Source organism: Rana temporaria, chromosome 1 (assembly GCF_905171775.1).
Source record: "Rana temporaria chromosome 1, aRanTem1.1, whole genome shotgun sequence".
Lineage (NCBI taxonomy): Eukaryota > Metazoa > Chordata > Amphibia > Anura > Ranidae > Rana > Rana temporaria.
The window spans coordinates 91,342,872-91,360,467 of NC_053489.1; the positions used below are offsets into that span (position 1 = coordinate 91,342,872).

Consider the following 17,596-nt stretch of genomic DNA (forward strand, 5'->3'; position numbering starts at 1 on the left):
ATAGATAAAAAAGAAGCAGAAGAACTACAGAAAGAGTTCCCATTTACATGGGAAAAAGAAGCTATAACGTATTTAGGAATAAAAATTACATCAACATTTGAAAAACTTTACTCGGTTAATTTTGTCCCCTTAATTAACGACATTAATCAAGACCTGAAAAATCTTGCAAAAAAACACATTTCTTGGATAGGTAAGATCAATGCGTTTAAAATGATGATATTACCGAAGATTACATACAAACTTCAAATGCTCCCAATAAAAATACCGCAAAGTTTTTTTAAAGTAATCAAAACAGTAATTTTGAAATATATATGGGCAGGTAAAAAGGCTAGACTAAGCTATTCATTGTTGAGCATGAAAAAAAAAGGAGGGGGGTTGGGGCTTCCTGATATAAAAAGATATTACTTTGCTGTTAATCTAGCTAGGCTGGTAGAATGGTCAAATACACACACAAAAAAAAAATGGGTACGAATGGAAGAAATATTAAGTAGCACACAATTAAATAGAAATGTATGGATACCACCAAAAATGAGGGAATTGGGCACAAATACACATAGTATAACAAGGAACGTATTTAGAATATGGGACACAATATTTAGACGGGAAAAATGGGAGTATAACTCTCCATTAATCCCATTAGTAGGCACAAATTTTTTTCCACCAGGTAATGGAACACGTTTTGGAAAGCTACTGGGGGAGAAAAAATTAAAAGATATTGTCACACGGGGAAAAATTAAATTAAGACAAGATATAAAGATAGGAGAAGGGGAACAAAGGATGAGTGAATGGGAGTACTTGCAGTTAAAACACTTTGTGAGCACACTACCACAACCGATTAGGGAAGACAAGACACTACACCCAATAGAAAAAATATGCAATACGGACAAGCCCCTGATACATGGTATATCAAAGGCATACGGGATATTAACGGAGCTCGAGACCCAGGAAACTCTCCCCTTTTTAGAAAAATGGGAAAACGATTTGGGTAAAAGGATTGATAAATCACAAATGATAGGTGCAGTATACAACCATGCTTCGGACAATACCACCATTGAAGCAAACTACAAATGTATGGTTCGATGGCACTTGACCCCATCGAGAATGAGTAAGATCCACCCAAATAACTCAGAGCTATGTTGGAGAAACTGTAAGCAAAAAGGAACAACTCTGCACATATGGTGGGACTGCCCGAGAATACAGGAATACTGGAAAGAAATCTTGGAATATATTGTAGAGATAACAGGGGAGAGGATTCTCTGCAGCCCTCTGCCCTGTTTGTTTCACGGAACTGAAAAAACAAAAAAACAATATGGAACAACGCTGGTCCCAGTGCTGCTAAACGCAGCAAAGGCTCTGATCCCAAAAAACTGGCTTCATCCAAAGAGGCCATCAATTAAAGAGTGGATAGAAAGGGTGGAATATATAGAAGAGATGGAGTACCTTGCCTGTGGAGAGACAGGCGGAGAGGACAAATACAGGGTGGTCTGGGAAAAATGGAAAGTGTTTAAATCTACAGAAAAGTTTGTCCAGGGAATGACAGAAGCAGACAGGTGAGAAACCAAAGAGAAGACTGCATGGCACACAGATCTAGGGAGGGAGGGGAAGGGGGGGAGGATAAAGGGGGAAAAAAAAAGGGGCTAGTTATGTTATAATGTAAGTAATGCAGCTAGACTTGTTAATCGGTAAAAGAATAATTAATGGTTTAAAAATGTCAAATTTGTAATTGTACTAAAGAAAAGGAACCCAAAACATATAAAAGAAAAAGGGGGAAAAAAAAAAAAAAAAAAAAAAAAAAAGAAAGAAAAATACCACGAATGATGCGAAGCCACAAGAGAGACGTTATGGGCGGTCGAACCGTGAGCTAGTCTCGCTGCTAAATGTGAGCAGAGTCTGACGTGAAAAAAGAAAAAAAAAAAAAAAAAAAAAAAAAAAAAGAAAAAAAAAAAAAAAAAAATAAATGTCCTTATTTCTTCTATGAAATCCTCACTTGCTGTTCTTCTGTCTGTAACTACACACAGTAATGCAACACTTTCTTCCTGGTGTGGAGAAAGCCTCTTGAGGGGGGAGGGGGGAAGCAGGAGGGTCAGGACCCACTCTACTTTGCAGATAAAGAAAGGAGCTGTGTGTTAGTGGGCATCCTGACCCTCCTGCTAGCCCCCTCCCCCCTCAAGAGGCTTTATTCACACCAGGGAGAAAGTGTTGCATTACTGTGTGTAGTTACAGACAGAAGAACAGAAAGTGAGTATTTCTCAGAAGAAATTTAAAAGCAAAATCAAAGGATGAGGTAAGTGAAGGAGGACTGCACTAAGGTAAAGGAAGCTATTTAGGGATTTTTTTTACCTTTACAACCCCTTTAAGGGGAACTCCACCCCAAATAAAAAAAATGGTGTGGAGTTACCCCCAAAAATCCATACCAGACCCTTTATCCGAGCACATAACCTGGCAGGCCGCAGGAAAAGAGGGGTGGACGAGAGAACGCCCCCCAGTGGTGTAGTGTGGGGGGTGCCATGGCCCCGGGCGCGACATTTAGGGGGGTGCGAAATTTCATGCCTGTAGTGTCACTACTGGCTGCCTTCTCCTAATTTTCATTTCTGTGTCCCCGATCTCTGGCCGCCATGTTTACTGTCCGGCAACCTGTGATTGGGTGTATGGGGGTCATGTGCGGCATGGGGCTGGCCTGTCCACTATCACGATTGCTCTTGAAGTCCTGCCTCCACACATGACCCCTATACGCCCAATCACAGTGCGCCAGGAAACACTGAACATGGCGGCGGGACTCAGGCAAAGTGTGAGCCGCCGGGGCTTCTCCTCTGCCTGTCCCTCTGGTGCGGTGCTGTGTGTACAGCGAGCGGAGGGGTGGGGCGGGGCTCAGTGGAGATGGGAGCATGGAGGTGCAGGATCTGTTAGCTGACCTCCGGCTCCCGCCCATCATTGCAACCTCTCCAGTGCCCATCAAATGCAGCTTCACCAGCACCCATCAAATACAGCCTACCATCGCCCAACAAATGCAGCCTACCAGCATCCATCATTGCAGCTTCACCAGTGCCCATCTAATGCAGCCTACCAGCGCCCATCAATGCAGCCTCTCCAGCGCCCATCAAATGCAGCTTCACCAGTGCCCATAAAATGCAGCCTCACCAGAGTCCATCAAATGCAGCCTACCAGTGTCCATCAAATGCAGCCTACCAGCACCAATCATTGCAGCCTACCATTGCCCATCAATGAATGTTTGCTTACTTCCATTCATTCGGGAGTCGGGACACAGACACAGTCTTCCGTCGCTGCTGCACCTCTGATACTATGTGCGAATGGAGCGGCGGCTGCCTGCTTATGCTGCGACTTAGTTGCTTGCTGCAGAGAGAAGAGAGTAGGAACAGCAGTGGCCAGGCACCCTAGGCAGTATTGCACCCTAGGTGGCTGCCTAGTTTACCTAGTAGTAGCACCGGCCTTGACAGAGAGGCTGGAAATGAAGAGGACAATTTAACCGCCACACGCATTAAAATTTTAATGCAACCACAAGTACTTATGGGACATGTAGTCCCACCAATAGTAAAAAATGTTGGTGCCTATGTGTGCATGCTGCCCAACTGCAAGATTTGGGGGGTGCTGCACCCAATGCACAGAGTGGGGGGCAAAAAAAAAAAGTAATAAACACCTTATCAAGTGACTTAAATGAGAAAGAATGACATAGCAAATGGACATGCAAACATTATTTGGAAATTGAAGGTTTAATACTACTATCCAGTTTCTGTAAAATTTTGCACTTTCTCTAAATTTGGGGTAACTATCCCTTAAATATAGCTGTTGCTGTAGCGTTAGGTAGAACATAATAGTTAGGAAGGTTTCTTATTTATCCAGGTCATGGCATAGCTAGTTAACCATATTCAACTGGACTTTTTTCACTGCTTATCCATTTCTAATGAGAGCCGGGGACATATCCCAGCATGTATATCTACACTGGTAGCAACATTGAATCACATTTATCCAATAAGCAAGAACTTGTTTAAGGCTGATGTTGATTGTCCAAGAACAGGATGGAAGTTGGGAAAGTTTGTGAAACCAGCATGTTCCAATTACTTAATATAATCCTATAGTGCCATGAAGCCTAGGAATAGGGATTGAGGTTAGGGTTCACTGCTATCAAATTTTCGTGTTAAATCCTGGGGGTTCACAAAGTTTACAAAGTACGAACTTTGACAGCAGATTTTCAGCTAGAAATAAGGAACAATCTATGATGCAGTGCATAGCACAATAACCAGTAATCTGATGAAATGGATAACCAAGCTCCTTTCTATAAAGGGTAGGCTTAGGGCAGCCATATTGTCAGTGTGTGCTGGAGTTGTTAGAGAGAGCTGACAGTTCTGTGATAATGAGATCTATTTTTTTGTATCTATATTTATTTTGTCATTGGTACATGTCTCTTCATGGCAGCGCCATGAGTTTTGTTTGACAATAGTTTGCTGCCCTACAAATGTCCAAAATTAATCACTCATCCACATCTGGGAAGGTTGTTCATCTTTTGGGTTCCACAGTTTGTTATTAGAACAGGTAAATGTGACTGACTGCTACTTGAATACTTGCTTGAATGGACCCCAATATAATCTTTTTAAATTGCTGATTGGAAGAAAAGGCACACACCCCCTCTCATCATAGGCGGAGACTCTCAGAGGTGTTTTGTAACAGGATCAGCTCCCTGCTAATCTATTTATAGCATACTCCCCTGACAGAAATGTCAGGCTGCTTTTATCTGATGTATCCAAGAATTTATCAGGAGTTATCAGACTGATAACAGAGGAACGGGTCAGGAGAGAGCTATGGGACTTAGCTCTTTGAAGAGAGATAACAAAATACTGCAGATATATGTGCTCAGCTCAAATTTCATGAATTGGGTTTACATCCACTTTAAAGTAGCACAGTGCTGAAGGCTACTTTCACACTGTAGCTGTGGCTGCATTAGCGGTAAAGCGCCTCTCGTTTTAGCGGCACTTTACTGTCCTTTTAGCGATGATTTTAACCCCTGCTATCGGCCCGAAGAAAGGGTTAAAACCACCCGTGTTGCGGCGCTTCTGAATCGCTTTTCAGGCACTTCGGAAGCGCTGCCCATGCATTCCAATGGGCAGGGGTGGTTTGGGAGCGCTGTATACAGCGCCAAAGATGCTGCTTGCAGGACTTTTTGTAACCACTCGTAAGCGCACCACCCCAGTGTGAAAGCACTCAGGCTTTTACACTGTGGTGGCAAAAGGAGGCAGTGTTCAGGTGCTTTACGGGTGCTATTTTTAGCGATAAAAAGCCTGAAGGGGGGCCCAATCAAATAAATGCTTCTGCCTACTCACCAAAATGGACAAATACAATGCACAGTTATAATTTTGTCTGACAAGGTGCACAGTACTGTATTATGTTGTAAATATTTTTTCTTAAAAGAAATTTGAAAGCACCTCAATGAAGAAAATTAAGAGTATTCACCAGTCTGATACATTTTGTTGTGAAATCAATTTCACAGAAATCACCCCACTCACCCCTAATTGTAATACTAATACAAAACAACAATAGACGGCAATGCCAAATAAAGTACGAAGCTCAATAATAATGATAAAAATACTGCTGGCCCCCTCTTTCAGTCCTATGACTGACTTCTATCAGCTATAACTCATGTATTTTTTGCACTAATGATCATCATTTAAACAAACATGATTGTTATTTTCAGCTCTGATTACTGAGATAATTATTATTATGGAAAATGATGATCGTTATAGAAAATTGAGCCCCCTAGTGTGTAGGAGAGGATGGCAAGCTAGTATAAAGTGAGATTTTAGGTATAGTAGGAAAATGTACAAATATAGTTTTCTATTAATTTAAAACCGGATTAAAGGTTTGCTTGCAATTCATTTGTAAGACGTTTCCGTTCATTTTCTAAACCAAAATCTGTTGTATGTTTTAAATATCATTATTATGCAGAATTTCTACAACACCACAGTGCAAACACAGCTATGAAATACGAGTTTGTTAGAACGGGAATTAGAATAGATTTTTTTTAATGCTTGAGCTGTTTTTCAGCATCCAGTAGATGTAGCTGTAAGATTACTGTGTGTAGACATCTGTTTGTACTATACTGCAGACACTCAGTGTACCGGTGTTTGGCAAAGGATGAAGTAACAATAATACCATTTACACTGATACCTTGCCTGGAAAATGGATTTCATTTATGTAATGAAAAAGTATTTAAAGTGTTAATCCATTTGTTCAAATACTCATTAACGTATTCAATTACAGAACATTAGTGGTTTAATTCTGATACAAACACTGCTTCAAAATGAGTTTCCAGAAAACATTAAATAAAGCCAGTTTACACCGTTGTCTATTTTCTTTCCGGAAATCTTTTCGGTATTGGATACACACCGAAAGAACGCTGGATGCAGGACAGGCCAGTAGCTCAATTGCATACTGTGCAAGCTCTGGCTAGTGATCCATCCTCAAGACCCAGTAACCCAGAGGATTTTCGATGGTAAAGGTGTCCAAGTCTGATCTTGCCCCTAGGTATTCCCGCACCATGTAAAACAGACGCTGGCGATGGTTGCTGGAACCGGTCATACCTTGGGGCTGCGGACTAAAAAATTGTCTGAACGAATCGGTCAGATGGCCACCTTCTCCACCGCTCCTTCTGTGACTGACCGAAGCTTCAGCAACACGTTGTCCAGGACCAGGATTTTGTAACCTCCCAGTCTCTGGGAACGCATTGCACAGACCTTTCTGCAAGGCCTCCCGAAGATGTTTCATCTTCTGCTCCCTCTGCGCCGGCAAGATAAGGTCTGCAACCTTACTCTTGTAACGTGGATCAAGCATTCGGTGCGGAGTCTTCTGGGTCACTGAGGACGACAGGATCAGCAGCCACCTCGTCCCAGCCACGTACAAGTCCATGGGTTTCTTGAGACTGTAATTGATCCCTTGAAGACTGCTGCTGATGCTGAGTGCTAGGCTCCACCTCCATGCTGACACACTCCTCCTCCTCTTCCTGTGTGATAGGCGGGCAAGCAGGAACACTGTCTGGATAAAGGGGGCCTTGAGAGGTAAGGAAGTCCTCCTCTTCCTCCCTCTGTTCTTTCTCAAGGGCTCTGTCCATTATTCCACGCAGCGTGTGCTCCAACAGGTGGATAAGAGGGACAGTGTCACTGATGCATGCACTGTCACTGCTCACCATCCTTGTGGCCTCCTCAAATGGTGACCGGACAGTGCATGCATGCCTGATCATGGCCCACTGGCATAGGGAAAAAACCCAAGCTCCCCTGACCCTGTCCTGCTGCCATATTGGCACAGATACTCATTGATGGCCCTCTGCTGCGTGTGCAGCCGCTGCAGCATGGCCAACGTAGAGTTCCACCTGGTGGGCATGTCACAGATTAGGAGGTTCTTGGGCAGGTTGTATTCCTTTTGGAGGTTCGCCAGCCAAGCACTGGCATTATATGACCATTGGAAATGCACACAGAGTTTCCTGGCCTGCTTCAGGACATCCGGTAAGCCCGGGTACCTGCCCAAGAACCGCTGCACCCCCAAGTTAAGGATATGAGCAAAACAGGGCACATGGGTCAGTTGTTCCTGTCGCAGGGCAGAGAGGAGGTTGATGCCATTGTCGCAAACCACCATTCCTAGCTTAAGCTGGCGTGGCATCAACCACCTCTGAGCCTGCTCCTGCAGAGCTGACAGAACCTCTGCCCCATTGCGGCTCCTGTCCCCCAAGCACACCAGTTCAAGCACTGCATGGCATCTCTTTGCCTGCATACCTGCGTAGCCCCTTGAACGCCTACGGAGCACCGTTGGTTCCGAGGACACATCAGCACAGGAAAAGGCCACAGAGGAAGAAGAAGAGGAGGGGGTGGAGGAGAGAGGTGTGTCACAACCGGTATTAGCATTTTTCAGGCGTGGTGGCGGAACAACCTCCAACACTACTGTACCTTGTCCTGCATCCTGCCAGTAGAGTAACCCAATGCACCGTGAAAGATAGGTAACGTCCCTGTCCATGCCTGCTGGACCATGAGTCAGCGGTTATATGCACCTTACCACTGACCAGCCTGTCCAGCGAGGCATGGACATTGCCTTCCACATGCCGGTAGAGAGCCGGAATCTCCTTCAGTGAGAAAAAGTGGCGTTTGGGAACTTGCCACTGAGGTACCGCACATTCCACAAACTCACGGAAGGGGGCAGAATCTACCAACTGAAAAGGCAACAGTTGAAGTGCTAGCAATTTAGCTAAGCTAGCATTCAACCGCTGGGCATGTGGATGGCTGGTAGAGAACTTCTTTCGGCGCTGCAGCAGCTGGGGCAGGGAAATTTGCCTGGTACAATCTGATGTTGGTGTGCCGATAGTAGATTGCCCGAAAGTACTTGGCTGCGACACACCTAATTCTACACCTGGTTGCTGGAACCGGTCATACCTTGGGGCTGCCGTCTAAAAAATTGTCTGAACGAATCGGTCAGACAGCCACCTTCTCCACCGCTCCTTCTGTGACTGACCGAAGCTTTAGCAACACGTTGTCCAGGACCAGGATTTTGTAACCTCCCAGTCTCTGGGAACGCATTGCACAGACCTTTCTGCAAGGCCTCCCGAAGATGTTTCTCTTGTAACGTGGATCAAGCATTCGGTGCGGAGTCCTCTGGGTCACTGAGGACGACAGGATCAGCAGCCACCTCGTCCCAGCCACGTACTATTAGTACAGGCTTCAGAGAGGACTGAGGGTATAGTGGGGTTGGAGATCCCAGCTGATGAGGAGCAAGGAGAGGTCCACTTTGTTCTTTGGTGTGGGTCTTTGAGGTACACTTGCCAACGAACTGCATGGCAGGTCGACATATGTCTGGTCAAGCATGTGGTGCCCAAGTGGGTGATGTTTTGGCCACGCGAGATACGCTTGCGACATATGTTGCAAATAGCAGCGGTGCATTTTGATGCACTCGTCTCGAAAAAGGCCCACACCAAAGAACATTTGGAATAACGCTGAGAGACAGCAGCACCCTGCACATGCGGAGCTCTGTGTTGTGATGCAGTCGGTGTGCTGCCCTTAAGCTGGCCCCTGGAGGGCATCCTGCCTTGTTGGAGATGTGCCTCCTCCTATCAGGCACCCACGTGGAGTCAGCGACATCATCCCCTCCCTCCTCATTACTGTAGAAAACCTGGCAGTATGCTGCAGCTGGGGAAACTGCCAGATTGCTGTCCTTCTTGGGCACCCCCTCTCTCTGGGCTCACGTTACTGCCTTCCTCTAGCTGTGTACCATCATCGGAGCCTTCAAAATTCTTGCGCATCCTCCTGCAGCATGTACCCAACACTGTGGTCAAACAGTTCGGGGGACTCCTCAGGAGGACATGGTGGGGCTAGGGAAGGAGTGACTGATGCCATTGAGCAGAGGGAAGAGGGCAACTTGGCAGCTGCTTTGCCAGACAAAATACCCTGAGCCTGGGTGAGAGAGGATGAGGACGGCTTGGTCATCCACTCTACCAAGTCTTCGGCATGTTGCGGCTCAACACGGCCAGCTGCCGAAAAAAAGGACGAGCGTGTCCCACGGGCACGTGCTGATGAGGATGCACCGTGTCCACGACCAGCACTGCTGCCTCTAGACGCAGAGCCTGCTTGCCCTCTTATCGGCTTGTGACTCTCTGCCTCTCCTTGTTGTCCTTCCAGACATACTAATGGCCTGCAGGGAGATGTAGCTGCACAAATACTGGCAATACCTGCTGATCCCTGCCTGTGGTAATAATATGAGCAGATCTCTGCCTGTAGGAATTATTATGAGAACACCAGCTTTACGTAGCTTTAGGTGCACACTGTGCAGAGGACACAGACAGTACACACACCACGTAGCTTTAGGTGCACACTGTGCAGAGGACACAGACAGTACACCACGTGAAAATACTGCAGCTAGCACAATCACCTGCCTGCCTGTCAGTATATTAGGAAGAGCGGATCTAGCTAAACTCAATACAGTGTATAAATATATATACAACACCTGGGATGCATATATATCCTTTACACACTGTAACTCTAACTGACTAGCCTGCCTACCTGCTCTATCTAACTCTAAAAAATTACACTCTCTCTCTCTCTGTCTCTCTCTGTAAACCACCGCAACACACTACACAAGTCCGACTTCCAGGCGGCCTTATATAGTGTGGGGCGTGTACTAAACCCCCTGAGCCATAATTGGCCAAAGCCACCCGGGCTTTGGCCAATTATGGCTCTCCGTTTTTTGCAAGCTGTGATTGGCCAAGCACGCGGGTCATAGTGCATGCTTGGCCAATCATCAGCCAGCAATGCACTGCAATGCCGCAGTGAATTATGGGCCACTCGAATTTGACAGGAAAGACCCGTAACGTTTGTATTTCGACTAAATGTTCAAGTCGAACGTGAGTTCGACTCGAACACGAAGCTCATCCCTAATGGTGACCAATCTTTTTTCATCTTTTATTTTCTGGGACAATGAAACAATGATCCTGACTGGAAACTAACTAGAGATGGGCCCAACAACCCTCTTGCTCAGTTCGCACCAGAACTCCCAAACAGAGAAAACACGCTGAAACGCCCTGTAAATTTGGATGTTCGACCAAACTTCTACTCGGCCCGAACCGTTCGCCGAACTCTACTGATAACTATGAGCACCAACTCTGCTTTTGCGTTCACTTTATTTATCCCAGTTCTTTTTTCTTTTTTAATAGCTACTTAGGTGTCTGCAACCACCCATAACACACACATTGTCCACCAGCCTGGTAAAGCACTGGCTGGTTAACGGGAACTGGTTCAAACAAGCTGATATTGAGAAGCCACACATAAGTATACAATTAAAATTTAAAACTCGACACAGGAACGACGTCCATACTTAACATTACCTACGCCTCATATAGCAAGGGGGAACTTTACGCCGAAAAAAGCCTAACGTAAACAACGTAAAAAAATGCGCGGTCGGACGTAGGTTTCTGAATCGGCGTATCTACCTAATTAGCATATTCATTGCGTAACTATACGGAAGCGCCACCTAGCGGCCAGCGTAAATGTGCAGCCTAAGATACGATGGTGTAAGACACTTACACCGGTCGGATCTTAGGGAAATCTATGCGTAACTGATTCTATGAATCAGCCGCATAGATACGACGGCCCGCACTCAGAGATACGAAGGCGTATCCGGAGATATGCGTATGATTCCTAGAATCATTTTCGCATAGATACGGCGTAGATCCGACAGGTGTAAGTCACTTACACCGTCGGATCTTAGATGTAATTCGACGCTGGCCGCTAGGTGGCGTTTACGTTCAGTTCTCATTTGACTATGCAAATGAGCCTGATACGCAGATTCCCGAACAAATTTGCGCCGCGTCGCCGTCGTTTACGTCGTTTCCGTAAGCGTAAGGTTACCCCTGCTATATGAGGGGTAACCTTACGCCAGTTCGCCGTATGCCATGTTAAGTATGGCGTCGGGTCAGCATCGTCTTTTTCCGTCGGTTATGTCGTTTTACTAACTCGTTCGCGAATACGACTTTACGTCAATGACGCCGACGTGAGCATCATTGACGTAAAGTCGTATTCGCGAACGAGTTAGTAAAACGACGTAACCCACGGAAAAAGACGTTTTCCGTCGTGAGCTGGAGCATGAGCACTGGGCTATTTTTCCGCCCGGCGCAATGCGCAGTTCGATCGGCGCGGGGGCGCGCTTAATTTGAATACAAGCCGCCCCCTTTGAATTACGCGGCCATGCGCCGGGCCATTTACACTACGCCGCCGCAAATTACGGAGCAAGTGCTTGGAGAATACGGCACTTGTCCAGGAAGTTGTGGCGGCGTAGTGTAAATGGCTTACACTATGCCAACGCGCATTCTATGAGAATCTGGCCCTAAGTTAATCAAAATTTGATAGTAAGCCATTAAGGCCATAGGCGATCTAACCTTGATAGAAGTGTCAGTCGAAAGATATGAAAAAAAGGAAATTAATTTCAAAGAGTCGAAGGCTTCCATCATCTAAAGACACTGGTAAAAAAAATGGACTTTCATTGAGTAGGTGGGGTTATATGGGTGTACTGGGGAAAAATCCAGAGAAGATTTTTGCAAGTGATCAATCACCTGAAAGTAGTGGCATATAACTTACGGTCTATGAGTCTATTTCTGTCTATTGTCTATTTCTGTTTCCTGTATGGTATGGCAGGGCTTGACAAAACCCAGGTGCCAGGTCGCATTGGCGACTAGAATTCCCCCCGTAGGTGCACGGACTAAGATGCCACGCCGGCCAGTAATTGAGGCTGTGGCTTTGCGGCCTGATGGAGCGAGATGCTTGCATTGGCCAGGAAACTGGCGCCCTCTTCTGGTAGCCGGGGTCTGTGACAAACGATCACTGACAGCACTGAGGGTTTGCCCTTACTGTTCTCATGGGCCACCCACCACTGACATCTCCTTCGCAAGAGGGAAGACGGTGTTGCAGGCTTCATCCCTTGAGCCCTTTGCTTACCTACTTTTTTTTTATAAAATACATTTTTATTCGTTTTTCATTCTCTTCAGTTTTGCACTCTCTCCCTGTCATCAGGGCCAGATTTCCCACAAGGCCACCGAGGCCAGGCCTCGGGGTGGCAGTGGGTGAAGGGGCGGCGCAGCTCCCGTGGCGACTTCACGGTATTCGCGGGCCCCCCCCGCACTAACATAGCCCCCCCCCCGCGGGCGGCGGCACAGTGTAATGTACTATTTTTCGCCACCCCCGCTGGAGGTCCGCGGTCGGCGGAGATAATGTCTCCACCGGCAGCCATTTTCCAGAAGACCACAAACGAGAAGGGAGCCTGCCGAGTGGCTACAATGTGGAGGTTATGATGAGAGAGAGGGGAAGAGGTGAGAACTGTGGAGGGTATGATGTGAGAGAGGAGAAGAGGAGGAGAGCACTGTGAAGGTTATGATGACAGAGAGGAGAGGAGGAGAGAAATGTGGAGGTTATGATGTGAGAGAGGAGAAGAAGAGGGACATTGACACCTGAGATGTAAGGAAGCACTCCGCTGGGGACAGTGACACCTGAGATGTAAGGAAGCATCCCGCTGGGGACAGCGACATCTGAGATGTAAGGAAACACTCCGCTGGGTTACAGTGACACCTGAGATGTAAGGAAGCACTCCGCTGGGGACATTGACACCTGAGATGTAAGGAAGCACTCCGCTGGGGACAGTGACACCTGAGACGTAAGGAAGCACTCCGCTGGGGACATTGACACCTGAGATGTAAGGAAGCACTCCGCTGGGGACATTGACACCTGAGACGTAAGGAAGCACTCCGCTGGGGACATTGACACCTGAGATGTAAGGAAGCACTCCGCTGGGGACATTGACACCTGAGATGTAAGGAAGCACTCTGCTGGGGACAGTGACACCTGAGATGTAAGGAAGCACTCCGCTGGGGACATTGACACCTGAGATGTAAGGAAACACTCCGCTGGGGACAGTGACACCTGAGATGTAAGGAAGCACTCCGCTGGCTGGGGACAGTGACACCTGAGATGTAAGGAAGCACTCCGCTGGCTGGGGACAGTGACACCTGAGATGTAAGGAAGCACTCCGCTGGCTGGGGACAGTGACACCTGAGATGTAAGGAAGCACTCCGCTGGCTGGGGACAGTGACATCAGGGCTCCCACTCATTCTGCATTATGGTGAGTTGAACTATTTTAATTTTATATTACATTGTAATAATAGATGAGTCTGTGATGGGGGATCTTTTATGGGGGGCTTTGTGATGGATGACCTTATATGGGGGCTTTTTGAAGGGGGAATCTGTGATGGGAGATTGGCAGCTGTCTCGGCTCCTCCTTCATGCGAGCTCTCTCACATATGGGTTAGTTCTTGCGGGCGCGCTCCCGTGATAAAGGTGGCAGCTATAGCCGCCGACTGTATCACTTGGCCCCTGTGTGTGTGTGTGTGTGTGGGGGGGGGGCGGCATTGAAGGACCCGGCCTTGGGGCGGCACAGGAAGTAAATCCGGGCCTGCCTGTCATGCCACAGCCACACAACCGAAGGCCCCTTTCATACTGTCTGTTCGATCAGGTCCGCCTGTAAGTGTTTCAGGTAGATTTGATGGGACCCTCCAGTCTTCTCTATGGAGCAGCAGATGTCAGCAGGCACATGTCTGCTGACACCCATTGCAATCTGATCTGATACTGTCCTCCAAAAACAGACGGATGTGCCCATCAATTGCCGCTAATGTGCCCCAAAAAATGCTGCCAGTGTGCATTGCCCGGCACTTACCTGTCTCGCAGCGGGTCACGGTCCTCGATGTCTTCTCCCATCCTCTCTATCAGGCATCCAATCACAGCGCCTGTTGTTTCAGCCAATCAGGTGACAGGTAACAGACCCAAGCACCTGATTGGCTGAGAGGCAGGTCAGTGTTAGGAAAGCGATTGATTTGCTTTCCTAACACAACGCTGAGTGAACAGCGAGCGCCCAGCAGGTGACGTACAACACTATGACGAACCGAGAAAAATAAAATAAATGATTCCGAGTATGCGTCAAATTGATTCCGAGCATGTGTAGAATTATTGTGCGTCGGAATTGGATATACACGATCGGAATTTCCGACAAGAACTTTTGTTGTTGGAAAAATTGAGAACCAGTTCTCAAACATTTGTTGTTGGAAATTCCGACAGCAAATGTCCGATGGAGCCTACACGCGGTCGGAATATCCGAACAAAAGCTCACATCGAACATTTGTTGTCGTAAATTCCAATCATGTGTACGCGGCATTAGGCTGCATTGACACTTCAGCTGAGCATTGTTTTCAATAATCATTTTGCAGCCTTTTTTGTGTGTTTGTACAGGCGTTTTTGAGGATGTGTGAAACTTAAGTATTTTGTTTATTCATTTTTTTAGCTAGGCAAAAAAACGCACAATGTTCACCCGTTTTTCAGGCACTCTTAATAAAGACTATTTACGCCAAAAAACACTTGAAGCTTGTAGCTCAAAAAAAAGCTTACATACTTTTTCGAGCTACAAGCTTCAATCGATACTACGCTCAGGTGTAAACAGGCACAATATTAGACCATAGGATTTTGGGTGTTGAGTGTTTTGGAGCTTCAGGGGTGAATGGGGGCCTTAAAGCAAACTCTGATGAAACAAAGATGGAACTCTTTGGCCTGAATGGAAAGCGTCATGTCTGGAGAAAACCAGGCACCGCTCATCACCTGGCCAATACCATCCCTAGAGTGAAGCATGGTGGTGGCAGCATCATGCTGTGAGGATGTTTATCAGCGGCAGGAACTGGGAAACGTGTCAAGATAGAGGGAAAGATGAATGCAGCAATGTACAGAGATATCCTTGATGAAAACCTGCTCATAAGTGCTCTGGACCTCAGACTAGGTCTAAAGTTCATCTTCCAACAGAAAAACGACCCTAAGCACACAGGAGTGGCTATAGGAAAACTCTGCGAATGCCCTTGAGTGGCACAGTCAGAGCCCACATTTGAACCCAATTGAACATCTCTGGAGAGATCTGAAAATGGCTTTGCACCGACGCTCCCCATCCAACCTGATGGAGCTTGAGAGGTCCTGCAAAGAATGGGAGAAACTGGCCAAAAATAGGTGTGCCAAGCTTGTAGCATCATACTCAAAATAAAAGAGGCTGTAATTGGTGCCAAAGATGCTTCAGCAAAGTATTGAGCAAAGGCTGTAAATACTTATGTACATTTTTGTGAAAATTTATTTTTAATAAATTTGCAAAGATTTCAAACAAACCTTTTTCACATTGTCATTATGGGGTATTGTTTGAAGAATTGTGAAAAAAATAATGAATTTAATTCCTTTTGAAATAAGGCTGTAACTAGACATGTGCGCAACAAAAATTGTCGTATTATTTTGTTCCATTTCGTCTCGTTCCGTAGATTCGTAATTTCGAAAAAAAAAATCGAAAGACGCAAGTTTTCCTATTCGGACCCGTTCGTATTTTCGTAACAGTTTTAGTTTCGTTTATACTAAATGATTCGTAATTCTGTCTAATTTATTTTCGTTGATTCGAGATTCGTAATTTTGTTAGATAATAATTTTCGTTTAACGGATTCTTAATTTTGTACTTTCATAAATACATAGCAACACGCGGCTAATCCATATTAAGATATACTTTCTCTTAACAGAGAGACTGTCAGACTTTTTGCCAACAAACGTCAAAATGAGCGTTTTCCAAAAAATCCGACCGTGTGTACGCTCTATCTGTACGCTCTATCAGACAAACTTTTTCGGTTTCAAATGTCTGACCAACTCACTTCAGACAAAAATCCACGGAGAAGTCCGATCGTGTGTACAAGGCTTTACACTGTACAATAAGCTAAGATATTAAGTAAGATACATCACTCACTAACTACACTGCCCAGTGCCCATTCGAAAGAACGATACAAGTACACAAATTTACGAACAGACAAAGAAACGGATTTACAAAACACACAAATGAAAATACGGAATGCAAATCGTTCGTTATAGATGTAATTTTCGTTCTTTTGCTTTTTCGGTGTTTCGTATTTTAGTAAGATTGTCCAATCATATGTTCGTATTTTCGCTTGTTCGTTATTTTGCTTATTCGTAATTCCGCAATTTTCGTATTTTGGTTCTTTCAGCTTTTCGGATGTTCGAATTGATCCGAATGTACGAATACTAACAAATTTGTATGAAAATTCATTCGTTACGAACGGGAACGCACATGTCTAGCTGTAACTTAACAAAATGTGAAAAAAGTGAAGCGCTTTGAATACTTTCCGGATGCACTGTATGTAGCTTAGTTATGTTAGGGAGTGATGACACAAAATGATTTCTAAACAGACTGACTGACAACTCTCTGGTTATATAGTGGCTTATATTTTAAACGTACTCTCCCATTGCAACACACTTCAAAATAAAAGTTTATTAAATGAACATGGTGTTTAACAACTGCTGTGTTATTTATGATCAATATATATTTTTGTTACACTGAGAGAAAGAAGTAATAAATGAGAAGACAGAATACAATAAATCCAATGACCCAGTTCATAGAGTAAAAATATATCATAATCATGTCAAGGTTGAATCTCCATCCATGGCTTTCATCTTCAAAGTCAAATCTGTAACCAGCATGTGGAAACTGCCTTCTTCCTATACGGTCCATGTGTCTTCTGAAATCTAACACAAAGACCGTAATTAAGTATGTGACACATTGAAGCAGAGTTACATAGATCACAGAAGTTAAACATGAATAAGTCAGAGTTTTAACCTTGTTCTCCTAGTCTATTAACAGAGACCACAACAACAAAGTCACAAACGATTACAAAAACACCACATTTCATAAGAAACATGCAAACACTTATAGAATGCACCAGTTAAAGGGGTTGTAAACCCATGTTTTTTTTTTTTTTAATAACAAACATGGTATACTTACCTGCACTGTGCAGTTCATTTTGCACAAAGTGGCCCCAATCTACCTCTTCTGGGGTCACCCCGCATCGCTGGTAGCTCCGCCCCGCATCGGGTGTCCATGTTGGAGAAGCGCTCTCCTTGGTGGACAACCATGCGGGCACATTCCTGAGTCCTGCTTTTGCGTATATTCACACACAAAGCAGGACACGGCCACACCCCCTAGCGCCCGT

At 45.5% G+C, this 17,596-nt stretch overlaps 1 protein-coding gene across 3 annotated transcripts in view; it reads right to left on the reverse strand.

Moving 5' to 3' along the window:
* Positions 1–16,857: 16,857 nt before the first annotated feature.
* RNF180 (ring finger protein 180) overlaps positions 16,858–17,596 on the reverse strand; it is a 130,230-nt gene continuing 129,491 nt past the window's right edge. The window contains exon 7 of one of the 3 annotated variants that reach the window (XM_040340341.1): positions 16,858–17,132. In XM_040340341.1, coding sequence (XP_040196275.1) covers positions 16,939–17,132 — 194 coding nt within the window. In that variant the 3' untranslated portion in view covers positions 16,858–16,938. The remainder of the gene's footprint in view (positions 17,133–17,596) is intronic. The other 2 variants (XM_040340352.1, XR_005747343.1) reach the window with 2 other exon arrangements.